General features: G+C 39.7%; 1 protein-coding gene across 11 annotated transcripts in view; it reads left to right on the top strand.

The window, feature by feature from the left end:
* Window positions 1-14,914, top strand: part of ARMC9 (armadillo repeat containing 9) — a 68,337-nt gene that overhangs the window by 2,294 nt on the left and 51,129 nt on the right. For 5 of the 11 annotated variants that reach the window (XM_035891204.1, XM_035891206.1, XM_035891208.1 and 2 more), the window contains exons 1-8: window positions 7-293; window positions 2,010-2,135; window positions 2,700-2,870; window positions 3,847-4,002; window positions 6,716-6,808; window positions 8,047-8,071; window positions 10,341-10,498; window positions 13,288-13,386. In XM_035891204.1, the coding sequence (XP_035747097.1) occupies window positions 243-293; window positions 2,010-2,135; window positions 2,700-2,870; window positions 3,847-4,002; window positions 6,716-6,808; window positions 8,047-8,071; window positions 10,341-10,498; window positions 13,288-13,386 (879 nt within the window). In that variant the 5' untranslated portion in view covers window positions 7-242. Of the gene's footprint in view, window positions 1-6; window positions 294-2,009; window positions 2,136-2,699; window positions 2,871-3,846; window positions 4,003-6,715; window positions 6,809-8,046; window positions 8,072-10,340; window positions 10,499-13,287; window positions 13,387-14,914 lie in introns of those variants that run through there. The other 6 variants (XM_035891202.1, XM_035891210.1, XM_035891201.1 and 3 more) reach the window with 5 other exon arrangements.

Raw genomic sequence — 14,914 nt, 5'->3', positions numbered from 1 at the left:
GCCTCGCGGCCTGGCGAGAACAGCGGTTCGGGTCGGCGAGGACCGGCTCCGGAACTTCTCTGGAGGTGCTCGACGGGGCCGGGGATATCTTCCTCATGCGGTTTGTTTGGAGACGAGAGGGCTAATGGGCTGCGCGTGGCTGGGCTGCAGCAGGGCTGTGTGAACCGCTGGGCTGCCTGCGAACACCCCCTTTGCAATTTTCTAGGTTTATCAACGACGAGATGTAGCAGTAATAATTAGCGATGGGCGACGTTCTGGCTTATGAAGCGGAGTTACTCGGACTAGTGAGAGAGGTTGGTTTTCTCTCTTACTTTCTTTTTTTTTTTTGATTGAAATGAGCAAGGCAGAATTTGATAATGCTTGTATTCAGAGCCAGGCATTGTAATGGTGCTCTGAAATTCTGGAGCTGTTCAACTAGCCAAGTGTTTGCTACACCTTGAAATCATACTGACTCCTGTCATGCTCTGTAGGATCAAAGGGCTCAATGTCCATTAAATGCCAGCAGTCAAACATCAAATCCAGCTAGAAATTTTCTATTGTTGATTGCAAATGATGCTTTCATTAAAGGAACAGTTAGGCTTATTAGATCCACAGACAGCTCAGGTCCAACCTGTGATAATGGTGAGATCTTTAAAACATTGCTTAGTGGCCACCTTATTCCATGCATGTATAAAATCACAGAGGTATATAAAAACCCTAGGGCTGACAAACCCAGGGCAGAAGTCCTGAGACCACTGATCTCCATAGTTTAATGCCTAAGCAGGATTTTCCAGCTAGGTGCTCCTCTACCCATACTGCTCGTAAGAGGTAGTCAGAAGATGCTCTAAAGTGTGAAACATTCCTGTGAAAAAGACAGTGAGAGACAAACTTTCAAGGGTGGGTGCCTCTCTGGTAGTCTGTGCTTCAGCCTTCTGGGTAGATTGGCTAAAATGGGATATTTATGATTTAGAACAAGAACACAAATTGTCGTCTTTGCTGCTTGTACTGCCTCATTCCTTTGATCAATGTTGTGTTGGTAGCCTAGTTTAGGGCCCTAAGTGAACACCAAACCAACAACCTAACCCCCCTGCCTTGTGTGCTTGCGTGATCCAACCTATTGCAGATCCACAGATGCCAGTGCTGCAGAGGGGTGATTGGGAGCTGCAGTCAGCTGTCACCATGCCCAGTTTTCACCAGACTCTCTGTTGAAAGACTGGGCAGCTACTTCCTGTCTAAAGAACCCCAAATGGCAAAATCATACATGACTTAAATCTCTTTGTGGATCTTAGAAGACAAATCTAAAAAGAGGTTTAAGTACTTAATCGCTACTGTACTACTGTTTATGCTAACAGTGAAGAAAAATAAATGATTCCTGTTCTCTGTGGCAATGTTGGGGATCTAGATCAACTCTGCAAAGCAAAATATGATGTCTTGCCTCAGCAACCAAAAAGACACCTGAGATGGGGAGGAGAAGGGGAGGCTGGGTGTAACATAGTGACTGTGCATTGTGGGAAGAAGAGGCAGGGCGGTTTATCTCTCTCAGAAGGATAGTGCTTGATTAGTTGTTCATTAATTTGGCTTGCACAGATTCAGATCAGTGACCTGGGTTAGAATTCAAGCTGTCTGACTACTGCTGTGAGAGCAACACTTAAGAATTCTGCCCTCTGAGAACATTATTTGCAAGGAAGTTATTTACTTGTTTCTTCAACCAAGGTATAGCATTAATGGATCTTAGTTCTTTTTCTTCTTTGGTTGAATGAAATTACTGGCTAAATCGAGGGGCATCATTTTCTCAGCGAGTATGTACTAGGTTGTCAGTACTATTCTCCAGGATGCAGGAGGAAATTTAGTTGAGAGACAGTATTTTCCTGCCACATGAAGTACCAGTTCTTGGTTCGTTGCTGTGCAGTCTTTGGCATTTATGGACTCTGCTATAGAGAAACTTTAAAGGACTTTAGCAATTTCTGGGTCACTCATTGAAGCATTAATAATCTAAAAAAATATTGTTCCTGTATGTTTTTGTCTTGTAGTATTTGGATTTTGCTGAATTTGCAGAAACAGTGAAAGTATTTACAAAGGAATGTAAAATAAAAGGGAAGCCACTACCTAAACCAGCAGGTGTATCCTCAAGAGATTCAAAAACTTTGCCTGTTCAGGTAATGCATCATTTAAATTTACTTTGAGTAATACTAAAAACAGTTGAAGGCCACTAACTGCCATATGAATTATTACAGCAGTGAGATTATCCAAACTGGCTGAACAGATTCTTGATTATTTGAAGAAGTGTGCTAGCAGTCTTCTTTCAGTGCAGGAATCTTCAAGTTTGGGTTTGTTTTTTTTCAGAGCTCCAGTCCTTCTAAATGCGAGGCAGTAGTTTTGAGTCACATTGCTTTAGGTTTTTAGCTTGCCATACTTTGATAAGTCCAATTTTCACACACCATAGGCATATATTCTTCCCTTATGGTAAAGGTGGATCCCCAGATTGACATGCTTGAAAATTTGGGCTTTGCTTCTTGTATTAATGGTTGATTCAGGCTCTCAAAGACATTAAAGGTAGGTGGTGAAAGAATATTTAGCTGGTCAGTGAATGGTGAGAGATTTTGGATAAAACTTTACAAAGTGTTCAGATGGCACTTGAATTCTTTATTCACTAACCTAGTGTTGAAAAAATGTACCTCTTCTGTGTTTGGTTTTTCACTGAACGCTTTTCCCCTTTGCAGAAAGATCTGCTTACAGCATTTGAAAATGGTGAGCAGAAAGTTTTTTTCCAGCTCTGGGAGGAGCACATTTCGTCTTCAGTCCGGGACAATGAACCAGTTGCTCAGAAGCTGGAGTTCTATCTTCACATCCACTTTGCCACCTACCTCTTAAAACACTCTATGGGAAAGCCTGTAAGTTTGTTTATTTGTCATTTATTTCATTTATTTGATGAGGATGGGATGTTTAGTAAGAATTCCCAGAAGATGTATCCAGTTTTTTGGGCTACAGTTTGCGTTTTAGTTGAACCAGACCCTTTGTATTGTGAAGTACAGAAACGGAATTTGAAGATGTCCTTATCTTGGAGGTCCTGAAGTATTTTAACATGGAAAATACTAGTGTACTGATACTTTCACACCTCCAATTGTAGTCCAGAGGAGATTCTTAAAACACTTATTTTGCTTCCAGTTTCGACTGAAGCTATGTGTTGAAATATAAACATTTCTGATAAAATGGGGAAGCTGAATCTTGACCGGCTCAATGTATCATATTGAAAATTATAATTCCAAGCTGTCATAAAATAAAATCTCTGTTACATGGGACTTCTATGTTGAAGAGACATTTAAGTAGCCTAGAGTCAGCCAGGTCAGCCAGGGCTCAATAGCTCCTGCCTTACACCTGTCAGCTGCGACAGGGGCATTTGGATGCCTTCAGTGTGTTTTCCAGCCTCTAAGGATCTCTCAATCTGTTCCATGTGCTAGCTCCCCTTCCTGGTGCTGTGTGAGCAGATTTTATGGTTCTGCACTTACCACTGAAATAAAGCATGTCGAAAGTAGGTGTTTGCTCTCTGCCCTGAGTGTGGAAATGGTACTCTGCTTTAGAAATCTAGCCTGAAGTGGGCAGGAATAATTTACATTCAAAAAGCAATTGTCCCTCTCTTCTTTTGTTGGACCTGGACGACACAAATTACATCGGTTTAGATTTTCTTTTTTAAGTGGTAAAAACAAGATATAATGCTCTCTAATTAAATAAGTGTTGTTTTCTAGATAACAAATATTCTGGGATTTCAAACTTGATATCAATGTATTTAGGTCTCTGCTTATATTTGCCAGCTTTACAGTGCATTTGGAGTGGTAGTTTTCTAAACAAATATGCTGCTGTATTTCCTAGGACAAAGCTGAACTTGAGGAAAGGATTTCTCATTTTAAGGCATACCTGGAAACAAAAGGAGCTGCACTGAGCCAGACTACAGAGTTTCTTCCCTTCTATGCTTTGCCTTTTGTTCCAAACCCCATGGTACATCCTTCATTTAAAGAACTTTTCCAGGTAAGCATCTGTTTTGCAGAGATGGTATTGATGATGGTTTTTCTCATGGGGTGATAGATATTGAATGACGTTTAGTTTGGTAATTGCTTTTATTGTTCCCTTTGACAGAAACTGTACAATCATAAAAGAACATATATTTGATGGAGGAAGGGTTGTGAGAGTGCTACCAATAACAGAGTACCATCTTAAATATATTTTGTATTTCCTTACGTCCTAAGTGGTATGCCAGCTTTGTGTCCGTAAATAAGAATTGCTACCTCTTCTTCCTTTCCGCACAGCCCTGAAGTACGCACACTGCTGGGAATCGCTATATAGTAGTTTAAGCCCACTTGCTTGCTTTGAGGTTGTTGCCCAACCCCACTACCTGTGTATATGTAGCTGGATTTAAAACATGATAGCTAGGCATAAGGAGACTAAAGCAGTTAATTTAATGTGGAAAAGAGAAAGTCAAGTTTATAAGTAATCCTCCTGTAATAGAAAATGAGTTGCTGTTGTCTGTGTTCTGAGATTCTTTCCCACCCCCCCAAAAAAATGCTGGAAGAGCATAGCTGTGCTTAGTGGTTTGGTGACTTTTGCCACAGGCATTTTTCCTGGCTAATTTTTTTGTTAAATATGTGTTAGCAATTACCTTTGGCTGTTTCAGAGTTCAGTTCTTTGGCTTGCACATGCAAGGTCAGAAGACAATGTAAAAGTTAGTGTGCTTGAACTTCAAAATAGATTTCATTTGCAGGTACACTTTCAATGTGATGATGATCTACAGTTATTCTGTTGATGAAGGGGTAATAAAACACCCTTACATTGACTGCTTTCTGGGCACCATGCAGGTAGATGGTTAGGAGATGATGTCCAAAGCTGTGGTTTGATGTTCCAAAGTACTGATGGCAATTCCTGTGGGGAGGGTACAGCCACCATTCCACCTGCTTGACAGCTTGTTCCTGCAGTGCAAAACTGTGCCTTAACTTCTTGGTTATGCTGGAAATGGCTGGTTAATGTGGTTGCACTTGGACAGGATCAAGCAACTGATCTGCTTTATTGCCTGTGAAGGTGTGTGTATACAGCACCCATGTACAAACATACACATGTGCGTACTCCAATTTGTTTGTAAAATGTGTATAATATTTTGCAGGGTTATATGCTTGAAATGCTTCACTGTCCTACCACATGGACAGTTGTGCTGGCTTATCTAAGGAACTGCGAGCAGTTATTGTGGTGGGAGGAGAAATCTTCAGCCTGCATTGCTGTCGCACCCATTTTGATATCAAATCAAAGCTTAAGCGATACTTGCCCTAGGGTTGGCTTTGAATGTGCCAGCTGATGAGGAGCTCCAGTTTAACACCAAAAAAAGGCATATGCTGCTGTTTTCCTTTGGGGCTAGCTATAAATAATGAGATGTACTGGTTGGCCTCAGAGATGGGATATGACTACTCTTTTTTTTAATTACACTTAGTAGCTTTTTTCTTTTTTTTGAATGCCTTATCTGAGATGAAATCCTCAGGTTTATTCATAGTAACCCAGTGTTCAAGCTTTTAGTCCACAGTCAGTCATATTTTCTTGTGGGAATTGTACAGCTCATTCCAAGCTAGTGTTGAAACACAGATTGGTTTACGTTTGAGAAAGAACAGCAGTGAGTCACTAGTCTACTAAGCAGTGTTCTTACGGCATTTTTTTTTCTCAGGCGTCTCATGCTTTATATAGCTGGAGTTCCTGTCTGTTTGTGTAATACATCTTGAAAAATAATATACACTCCTGTCTGCAGGAGACACGGTTCCTTTGGTAATATACAGCATACTGTGGTGCACTACTGTCTGGATACTGAATTGGTAAATGCAGCGAGTAAATTCTGTATGCTCTCCAGCATGGTAAAATAAGGGCAAATCTGAGCTGCGAGAACAGCTTGCAACATATACATATACAGCAGTAAATTTAGGAAGCTCCTGCTACTTGTTGGAAGACACTGCTTTTTCATCTGTTGGCTAGCTCTTCGCCAAGCAGAAACTAGCTTAACTGAAGATTTGAAATAGAAGAAGCGAGTATTCAGTGAATTCTTAGGTGTAGTTTGGCTTTTTTCCTTAACTGTTATTTTCTTGTGCTTATGAGACGCTATGCCAGGCAGAAGACAGCATTCCAACAAGCAGTTACTGGTTGATATGTTGGTCTGTTTTTTATACATGAGTTGTTTTTCTCCATGAGACGCTATGCCAGGCAGAAGACAGCATTCCAGTTACTGGTTGATATGTTGGTCTGTTTTTCATACATGAGTTGTTTTTCTCCGTACCCTTATTTTAGAAATGTTGTACCCTGATCACTGATGTCATGTCAAGATGCTTGCAATAGTTATTGACGAAATTTACAATTCCCAGATCTTGTGAAAGATGACTACAGTGATTGCTTTTTGAAAACTGAGCAATGGAAGATTATTAATTTTGTACTCTATTTAATAAATTTTAAATTCATATTAATCTTTTTATCTTTTTCTCAAGTTGCTTGTATTTTAAAGTTACTTTTAAGTTAGGGGTGGTTGTTGCACGTGCATGCAAGGCACCAATGTTGTATGATAGTTCTACACTTGAAATAAAGCTAGGGAAGGGGAAGTCTTTTCAATACAATGCTGGCTGCCTTGTTTACTAGTGAAAGGTTGCTGTGATCCAAACGGTACTTTCGGTAGAGTGTATATATTGGTGAACAACTGTCATAATTTGTTTTTCTTTTCAAGGATTCCTGGACATTGAATTTAAGGACAAGATTGGAAAAGTTCCTGTCTCTGAATCTCAAAGCCAGACAGACTCCCCAGCTTCTCACTTTATTTGTATCCTTTTGAGAAAACACTTTGAAGATAATTAGAATTACTATAAAGAGGCAGTATAATTTATTGGAAGAGTGTGCTGCCAAGATTTATTGCAGTAACATTGCAGTTCAGTGTTTTAATGATAGGAAACATTGTTTGTAGTCCACAGTCAAAAAAACCTTTGGAAAAAGTTATGTAATGACAATATATAGATGCATATGAACCTGCATATTTATCATATGACCATTCTTTGCTTCCATGTACAGGATACGCCAAGGCACCAACCTGACCTGACTTCTTTCTTAGCGTTTGTAAAGCTGTTGGTCTTTTCAATTAGCCATTTCAGGGACTAGCTGAAAGTTTTCCAGGGCTTTTAAGGGTTCTAGAAATTAATGTTTTACTAAATAGCTTGTGCTTCAGACACATTCTAACAATATTGTTTAAGTTGTGTTGTCAGGCCTAATTTGCAAACTAACTAGCTATATGACAAATTATCTTCTCCATTTTTTGTCAGTACAGTTAAGGCCAAGGTAGAGAGAACTGGAGTCTTTGTTTCTGGGTTTGTGGGGTTTTTTGGGGTTTGGTTTTTGTTTTTTTTTTTTCACAAGAGAAGCTGAAAGTCCTTTTACTGCTATATCATACATTATTCTAAAGTAGCATCTTGCCCTGGTATTGAATGATGAGCTGCAGATTATATTCCTTCTGTTCCATTCCTGCCCATTTGCCAGGATGGGGAGCAGTGATCAGAACAGTGCTATCACTCCCACATTACGGATGTTTCTGTGGGAGTCTGGTATAGAACAGTGGAAGAAAATTTTCTCTCTGCTTATTCCTCTTTATGGAGTAATGGACTGGATCATAATTGAGCCCTTGCATATAAAACATCACTTTCCCTAAAATATTTGCATATATCTTATGTAAAATCAGCAGTTTGACTTTTGATTTTGGTGTTAATACATTTAGACTGAGCTACCATATCTTATACTTCAGGGCTGGATCTAGTATCTTTAAATGTCAGTAAAAAGACTCAAGTCTCCATGCAACATTGTACATTGTGCACTTACTAGATTTTTATGTGTTATTGATTGATTTATTCTTGCTCTCCTGTGAAGAATCAGGCATTGTCTGTTGCCTGGGTCAGTAGGAATATTTGGCTTGGTTGGGTTGCCAGTTTGTTAAATTTCTTATTCTGTGTCTGTGGAATAAACACGTACTGAAAGGATGCACATTTTCCTGAACTTCTCCTGCTCACACAACAGAAGGAGAATGGACAGTGCAACAAAGGTAAATGCTGAGATGTGGTAATTCTGTAAGATCATAGGGGCTATAATAGTGGTGGAAAGTACACCTGCAATGATGGGGAAACATGGCAAAAAGTCCTTTGAAATCCAGACCCCTGTCTTGATGATAGTTACTGCTGGACTGCTTGAGGTCAGTGGGGCTGACCATAGACATGTGCTAAAAATGGGAGGAGGCCTAGTAGTAGGATTTGTATTTTAAATCTATTCTGTCCTGAAATGTGGTAAAAACAAGTGGAGAACTCTGTACAAAGTGCATATCAGCTTTCCATTTTTAGTTATGATGAAAGTAAGTTTCCTCAGATTCCTTTCCCACACCTGCTTATGCCTATCTGCATCTTCCAGATTTCAAATCTCATTCAGTTATTCTGATGACCATCTGATGATCTCACACAAAGCTGATTTTTGTTTCTATTCACTCATCCTGTTTAAACTCCTAAAATACTACATATTGGTATCTCCTGAATAAGAATGTGTTAATTTAAGTATGACTCTGTTGCATTTTTAGGTAAGCTGTTCATACGCACTTAAGTGTGTAAGTGACTTGGGGTTCTTTAAAAAATAAAAATTTCAGCACTGAATCCCATTAGATGCTGGTGGTACTTGAGATATGTGCCTTTTAAAAATCAGTTCAATAAAAAGAACTTGGGTTTCCAAGTTCCCTTGCATTCATTTTTTCACTTGTCTTTCTGTGTTTGCTTGAATTGGTAGGGATTTATATGAGCCCAGCTGGGTTCCCAGAATGACTTTTCCTCTTGAGTTTTTTAATCTGTAATTTTACGCTGAGGATTTACTATTTGTAGATTGAATTAAGGAGAAAGTTCGGCTCACTTCCCACTGTGAGTTCTTCCCTCTGTGTCTGTTCAGACCTAAACTGTGTCATATTAGCTGTTCGGAATGCTCTACTCTAACCCCAAAATTTTTTAAATCTGTGAAAACAAATCCTACTTCTGTCTGAAACCCTGTACTCAAGTTGATTCGTGTCCATTGTTTAAGAGAAAGCCCTACGGTAAATATTCAGTCTGTTTGCAGATGGGCACGATGCCATTTTCAGAACACTTGAGCAATACTGGCTTCTCATCAAACTAATTTAAAACATCATGTTCTAGCAAAATACGTAAACATCAACATTATTGTGCCTCCCTTCATAGTTTTGTCCAGTCATGAAGATATGCACTGCAGTACACAGCTCCAGATTCCATGCCTGACTTCCCCATAGAATGCTAAATTGGCTAGGTCTGAGGCTGGGGTGGGGGGTGCAGATTTTGGTGCTTAGTTTGCTTCTTTTGTCTTTTAGGTAATTGAACCCAAAGGAACAAAATGTATCAGGAATGTAATTTTTTTTTAAATTTAGACAGAAATAAAAGAAAAATTGGAGTTATATTCAGAAACTGAAGGTACTAAAAGTAACTAATACAGCTTACCATCAACCAGTAAATGATGGAATCACCTGAAAAGTTTTGTGTGGTAGAGAATTCCATGCAACTTCAGAGAATTCAGTGAATATTTTAATAGCAGATGAGGAACTGGATAACTTGAATGTTGGTTGGTTGGTTGTGTGTGAGTTGTACCATTTTCCTTAAAAGATAGAAGACTTGATATTTACTTTAAAATAAGCAAAGCACTACATAACCTAAGTATCAGTGGTCTGTTTCTATACATTAACTGGAGAAAACACCCAGGCTCACTGTGTAAACTAACAAACACTGGCATGAATCTCTGGGTGCTGTCATTCTCCTGTTTTGTTGTTTTATCTTTGAAGTGGGTGCTTGACCTTTCCAGCTGCTCAGTGTGATGTTTTTTACCCACTGTTACTTCAGTGAAGTAGAAGATAGTGTGTGAAACTCGCCTGCAGATAGCAAGTTCAGTTAACCAAGTCTGAGTTGCATTTTGCCATATATTCTTCTGATTCAATGCCCACAGCCTCATTTTGTCTCTGAGAGCATGGAACTTCTTGTATTAACAGACCTTTAAAGCAGTATCCTCTTCAGAAATTTATTCAGTGATATTCAGTTGTATCGCTGCTGTAACTGCGAAACAATTGTTTCTTTGGACAATTAAGGCAAAATAAATATTTGTAGCTGTTGCGATGAAATGAAATCACACTAGGAGTGTGGAATTACCCTTGCAGTGAAATTCAACCCCTTGGATAAAAGTTGTCCCTTCAGAGCAGTAAAAATGCTTGTGGGTTCTTTTGTCCTTTCAGTTGAAAAGGTGATGTTGGGTTTGTTTTTTTTTTATTATTCTTTTGACAGAAATGTTGCAACATCTTCATCAACAGTTAGTGGAATCTGAGCACAGGACCATGACCTACCTGAAACGATTTAACAAAATGCAGGCAGACTACCATAATCTCATTGGAGTCACTGCAGAGCTGGTGGATTCCTTGGAGGCCACAGTCAATGGCAAGATGGTAAGAGATGACTCAGATGTGTACCTGCTTCCCCCATCCCCCAGAAAATGGAGAGAGAATGCCACTAAAATGTGAATTAAACTTTGTAGTTATGAGCATTTCTGTAAGTACTGTGTCTCTCTACTAATGAAACATAGCACTTCGGATGAGAAATTCTTCTGTTGCCCCTCTGTACTAGGATGAAGGTAGTGCAGAAGATGAGTTGAATTGTGCTGGATCAGAAATCCTGAAGAAACTATCACCATCTCACAAGACATCTAGATCTCTTGTGAGAGTCCCCTTTTGAGCATCAGCAGTCATTAGAGGGCATTTCTGTGATTACTGGCTGCAATCTAGCCTGTCAGAGGTTGTTGTATATTTAAAATTGCTGCCAGGTCTGTTTTAAGTTACACTGTGATGGAAACAATCTTGTCCGAAATTTTGGTGAGGAAAAGCTTTGCTCTCTGTTCTGCTAAGCTGAACTTGTTAATTTAATTGGTAAAGGGAACTGAGGTAGGAGTGAAGGCTTGGGGAAGAGTGGCTGGGAAGCTGCCCGGCAGCAGAGGACCTGGGGGTTTTGATCAACAACCGGCTGAATATGAGCCAGCAGTGTGCCCAGGTGGCCAAGAAGGCCAATGACATCCTGACCTGTATCAGAAATAGTGTGGCCAGCAGGACTAGGGAAGTGATCGTCCCCCTGTACTCCACACTGGTGAGGCCACACCTCAAATACTGTGCTCGGTTTAGGACCCCTCGCTACAAGAAAGACACTGAGGTGCTGGAGTTACTTTCAGAAACTGAAGGTACTAAAAGTAGCTTAATATAGCTTACCATCAACCAGTAAACGATGGGATCACCTGAAAAGTTTTGTGTAGAAGTAGAGAATGAAGTAGAGAATTCCATGCAACTTAAAGAATTCAGTGAATATTTTAATAGCAGATGAAGAACTAGATAACTTAAATGTTGTTTGGTTGGTTTTTTTTTTTCTGTGAGTTTCCAAAGGAGAGCAACAAAGCTGGTGAAGGGTCTGGAGCACAAGTCTTATGAGGAGCAGCTGAGGGAACTGGGGTTGTTCAGCCTGGAGAAAAGGAGTCTGAGGCTCCCCTTATGGGGAGCCTTATGGCTCTCTACAGCTGCCTGACAGGAGGGGGTAGTGAGGTGGGGGTCAGTCTCTTCTCCCAAGTAACAAGCGATAGGATGAGAGGAAATGGCCTCAAATTGTGCCAGGGCAGGTTTAGGTTGGATATTGGGAAAATTTTCTTCACTGAAAGGGTTGTTAAGCATTGGAACAGGCTGCCCAGGGAAGTGATTGACTCCCCATCCCTGGAGGTATCTAAAAGATGTATAGATGTGGTGCTTAGGGACATGGTTTAGTGCTGGCTTGGCAGTTCTAGGTTAACAGTTGGACTTGATGATCTTAAAAGTCTTTTCCAACCTAAGCGATTCTATGATTCTTTGGATTTCACTGTGTGAAATGAGTCACACGTATGTGATTGGAAAAGGTACAACTTTCTTATGGGTATTTTTTATACAAAGATGATTTTATGCTTCATCTTTTGTGCTGTCTTCTCTGCGAGCATGCCTCTGTACTATAAATTCTGTATAACCTGAAGGTTATTCTTATGGCAGATGTTAGTGGCCTCTAGATGCTTTTAAAGGAGCTGTGAAATGTTATGAGGGAGAATGATCTAGGAGTTCCTGCACTGCCTGCTGAAAAGTCAGCATGTACCTTGCTCCTGTCATCAGCACGAACATCTTGTAGTTTGTTACTCTGCGTCTGGGATCACTGTCTGCTCATTTCTTTACTGCAGGGAAGAATTTGCCTGTAGGTGTGGATTTTGCTTTACAGCAGATTAGGACAGGTATCTGCTCACATTAGCATTGATAACAATAAGGAACACATACTAATTCCTTTGCTGCCTCCCATTTCACACTTCAGTGCTCTCCAAGGTGATATTCTCTTACCTCCTGTGGTAGAGGACCTGGTTATCTTTTGTTGTGGATGCTGGTTTAATTTCCTTTGTAAGCCTCGTGCTGGGCAGTCATTTGATCCTTCCCAAGTGTGTCCAGCTGAGGGTGCTCTTTCAATATGAATCTTGGTTTCTGTCATTTCTGAATCCGAAGTGGAATTGAGTACTGAATAAAATCATGTTGGCGTTACAGCATTCTGAATTTGAACGGTTTTCTTGTCTCACTATAGGTCTGAGAATATCAGAAGTGTCGCCATTTGCATTTCTATAATCACAGTCCGCTCACTGTAATCTCTCTGAAATTAACCAGTTCTATTGTGGTATAGATTTCCCAAAACAAAAAACCTAAACCCACTGAGATGTTCTGCATTAAAACACAAAGTGCTGTACTGTGTAATTCGTGTTTATTCTCTCTACTGTACAAGACAGTTGTGTAAGTTCTGCTTTTTAGCTAAACAACATATCAGCATATCATTCTCTAAGTCTAATCACAAAAGTGCTTCATACTTACTATCGGACAGCTTGCCTTTTGATTGAGGAAAAGGTGTGTGCAGACACAGGTGTGACATTCTGGGTATTTTTCTAGACTCTCTGAAAGTGTTTAGCATTAGTCTTGGGAATAGCATAACTGTTCCCAGATGAAGAGAGTTTGCAGTTTTCTTAATTTCTGAACAGAACTGTAGTTGCAGTATATATCTTGTGCTTGCGTTGATGAGTCTCAGGTGTGTGATTTCTCGCCCTCTTGAAAAAAAAATCAGTCTTCAGTATAAAACCACTTGTCTGGTAGAAAGTATAAGTTTTATATAATCCTGTTCTCTCTTTATGTTTTCTAATTTTTAGATCACACCAGAGTATCTTCAAAGTGTTTGTGTTCGCTTGTTTAGCAATCAGATGAGACAAAGTGTAGCACATAGTATTGACTTCACAAGGCCTGGCACTGTAAGTATTAATGTTTGGGTTTTTTACAGTAACAATTTCAAAAGACAATACCACTTAAGTTGTATATTGAGCAATGAATGTGAGATAGTAAAGACAAAACATAATGTGTCCAAGCTTGTATAAGAATATGGTAATACATAAGGTTTTGTTGATCTCAATTGCTGGTGAATGACAATTACACAATCATAGCTGCATAAGTATGATTAATTCTGTTGTTATGATAACAGTAAGCTGTGTATCTGTTAACATGCTAACTGAATGGGGGTTTTTTAGAAAAACACACAACCAAAACTAATGTTCTGAGTGTGGTTTGATGGCATGTCTTAGCCAATGTAATTTAGCTAAAAAGGAGTGGTGGTGTGGCTCAGCTCTGGACACGTGCTCTGTTCCTTTCTGCTGTCAGTGATGTTCCTATAACCCTAGAGTGAATTGGCTTAGGCAGCTGAAGAAGCAGCATGGATCATGAGGACAAATGGGAAAAAGAGGAGGAAGGGAGGACTTCCCTTTCTTGTAAGAGCTACTTGATAGATGGGCAATTAGATGATACCTTGTTGGTTTACATGATGGGCTTTAACCCCTTATCTAAGCATCTTTAATCTTATTTATAAGCAGCTCAGGATCCCTAAGGTTTTTTTTTCTTCCCAGTTCATCAGCCTCTTGCTCCTTTTCAGAGGGCTGCAGTATACCTAGCTGCTTGTGCCTGTTAATGTTCTGCTCAATCTCTTCTACCTAAATGAATGGAGAGGCAGCTCCCCCCCCATTCCCTCCACTCCACCCCCCAGAACCAAGCTTAGAGTAGTCTCTAGTGTCTGTGAACTGTGCTTGGGGGTGTGACATTTTAAATGACTTAATGATAGTGTAAGAGCTGTTCAGTGGTACGACCTTTTGTAATACCTAGCTTGTTCAAATTTTTCATTAAAACCGCATTAAAACATTATAATATTAAAATGATATTTTAAATATTTTAAATTATTATTAAAATATTGCGTGCCACTGCTTTACAAAGACAAGCCAAAGCCATGAACTGTGCTTATTGTTTTGGCCATGGCAGACATTCATGTATACTTAACTTTGTAGCAGAAGAGCTTTGTGAAGTGTCAAAGCAAACACAGATAAGATTCTTGCTCCATATTCTAGCCAAAGCTTTTAATAACAATGACGCTATGGGTACATTTTGTTCATTTTGAAAATCTGTTATGGAAAGATGAGGAGATAATAAAAAAGTTCCCTTTTATTTTCTACGTGCTAATATTTTCAGACATAAATATTATTTCTCATTGCTCTTCAAGCTGTTTTAAATGCCCTCATTTCCCTGTTAATGGTCAGACCACCTTTCTCTGACTTGCCATGTACTTAGGAGGTGCTGCTTTTGCAGGCTGTGTATCCCAGGGTTTCGGGAAGAAAGCGGGATCTCTGCTTGTCTGCTACTTCAACATTATTGGCTGTCTGTAACTCCTCTCTCCTCAGATTTATACCATGTCCGTGGTGCATGGTTATGCCATCTCCTACCCCATAACGTACACCCCCC

This window comes from Egretta garzetta, unplaced genomic scaffold, assembly GCF_000687185.1.
Source record: "Egretta garzetta isolate BGI_Z169 unplaced genomic scaffold, ASM68718v1 scaffold333, whole genome shotgun sequence".
NCBI classification, from domain to species: Eukaryota; Metazoa; Chordata; class Aves; order Pelecaniformes; family Ardeidae; genus Egretta; species Egretta garzetta.
The sequence above is the reverse complement of the archived record's forward strand: the minus strand, read 5'-3'. Positions and strand labels throughout refer to the sequence as shown.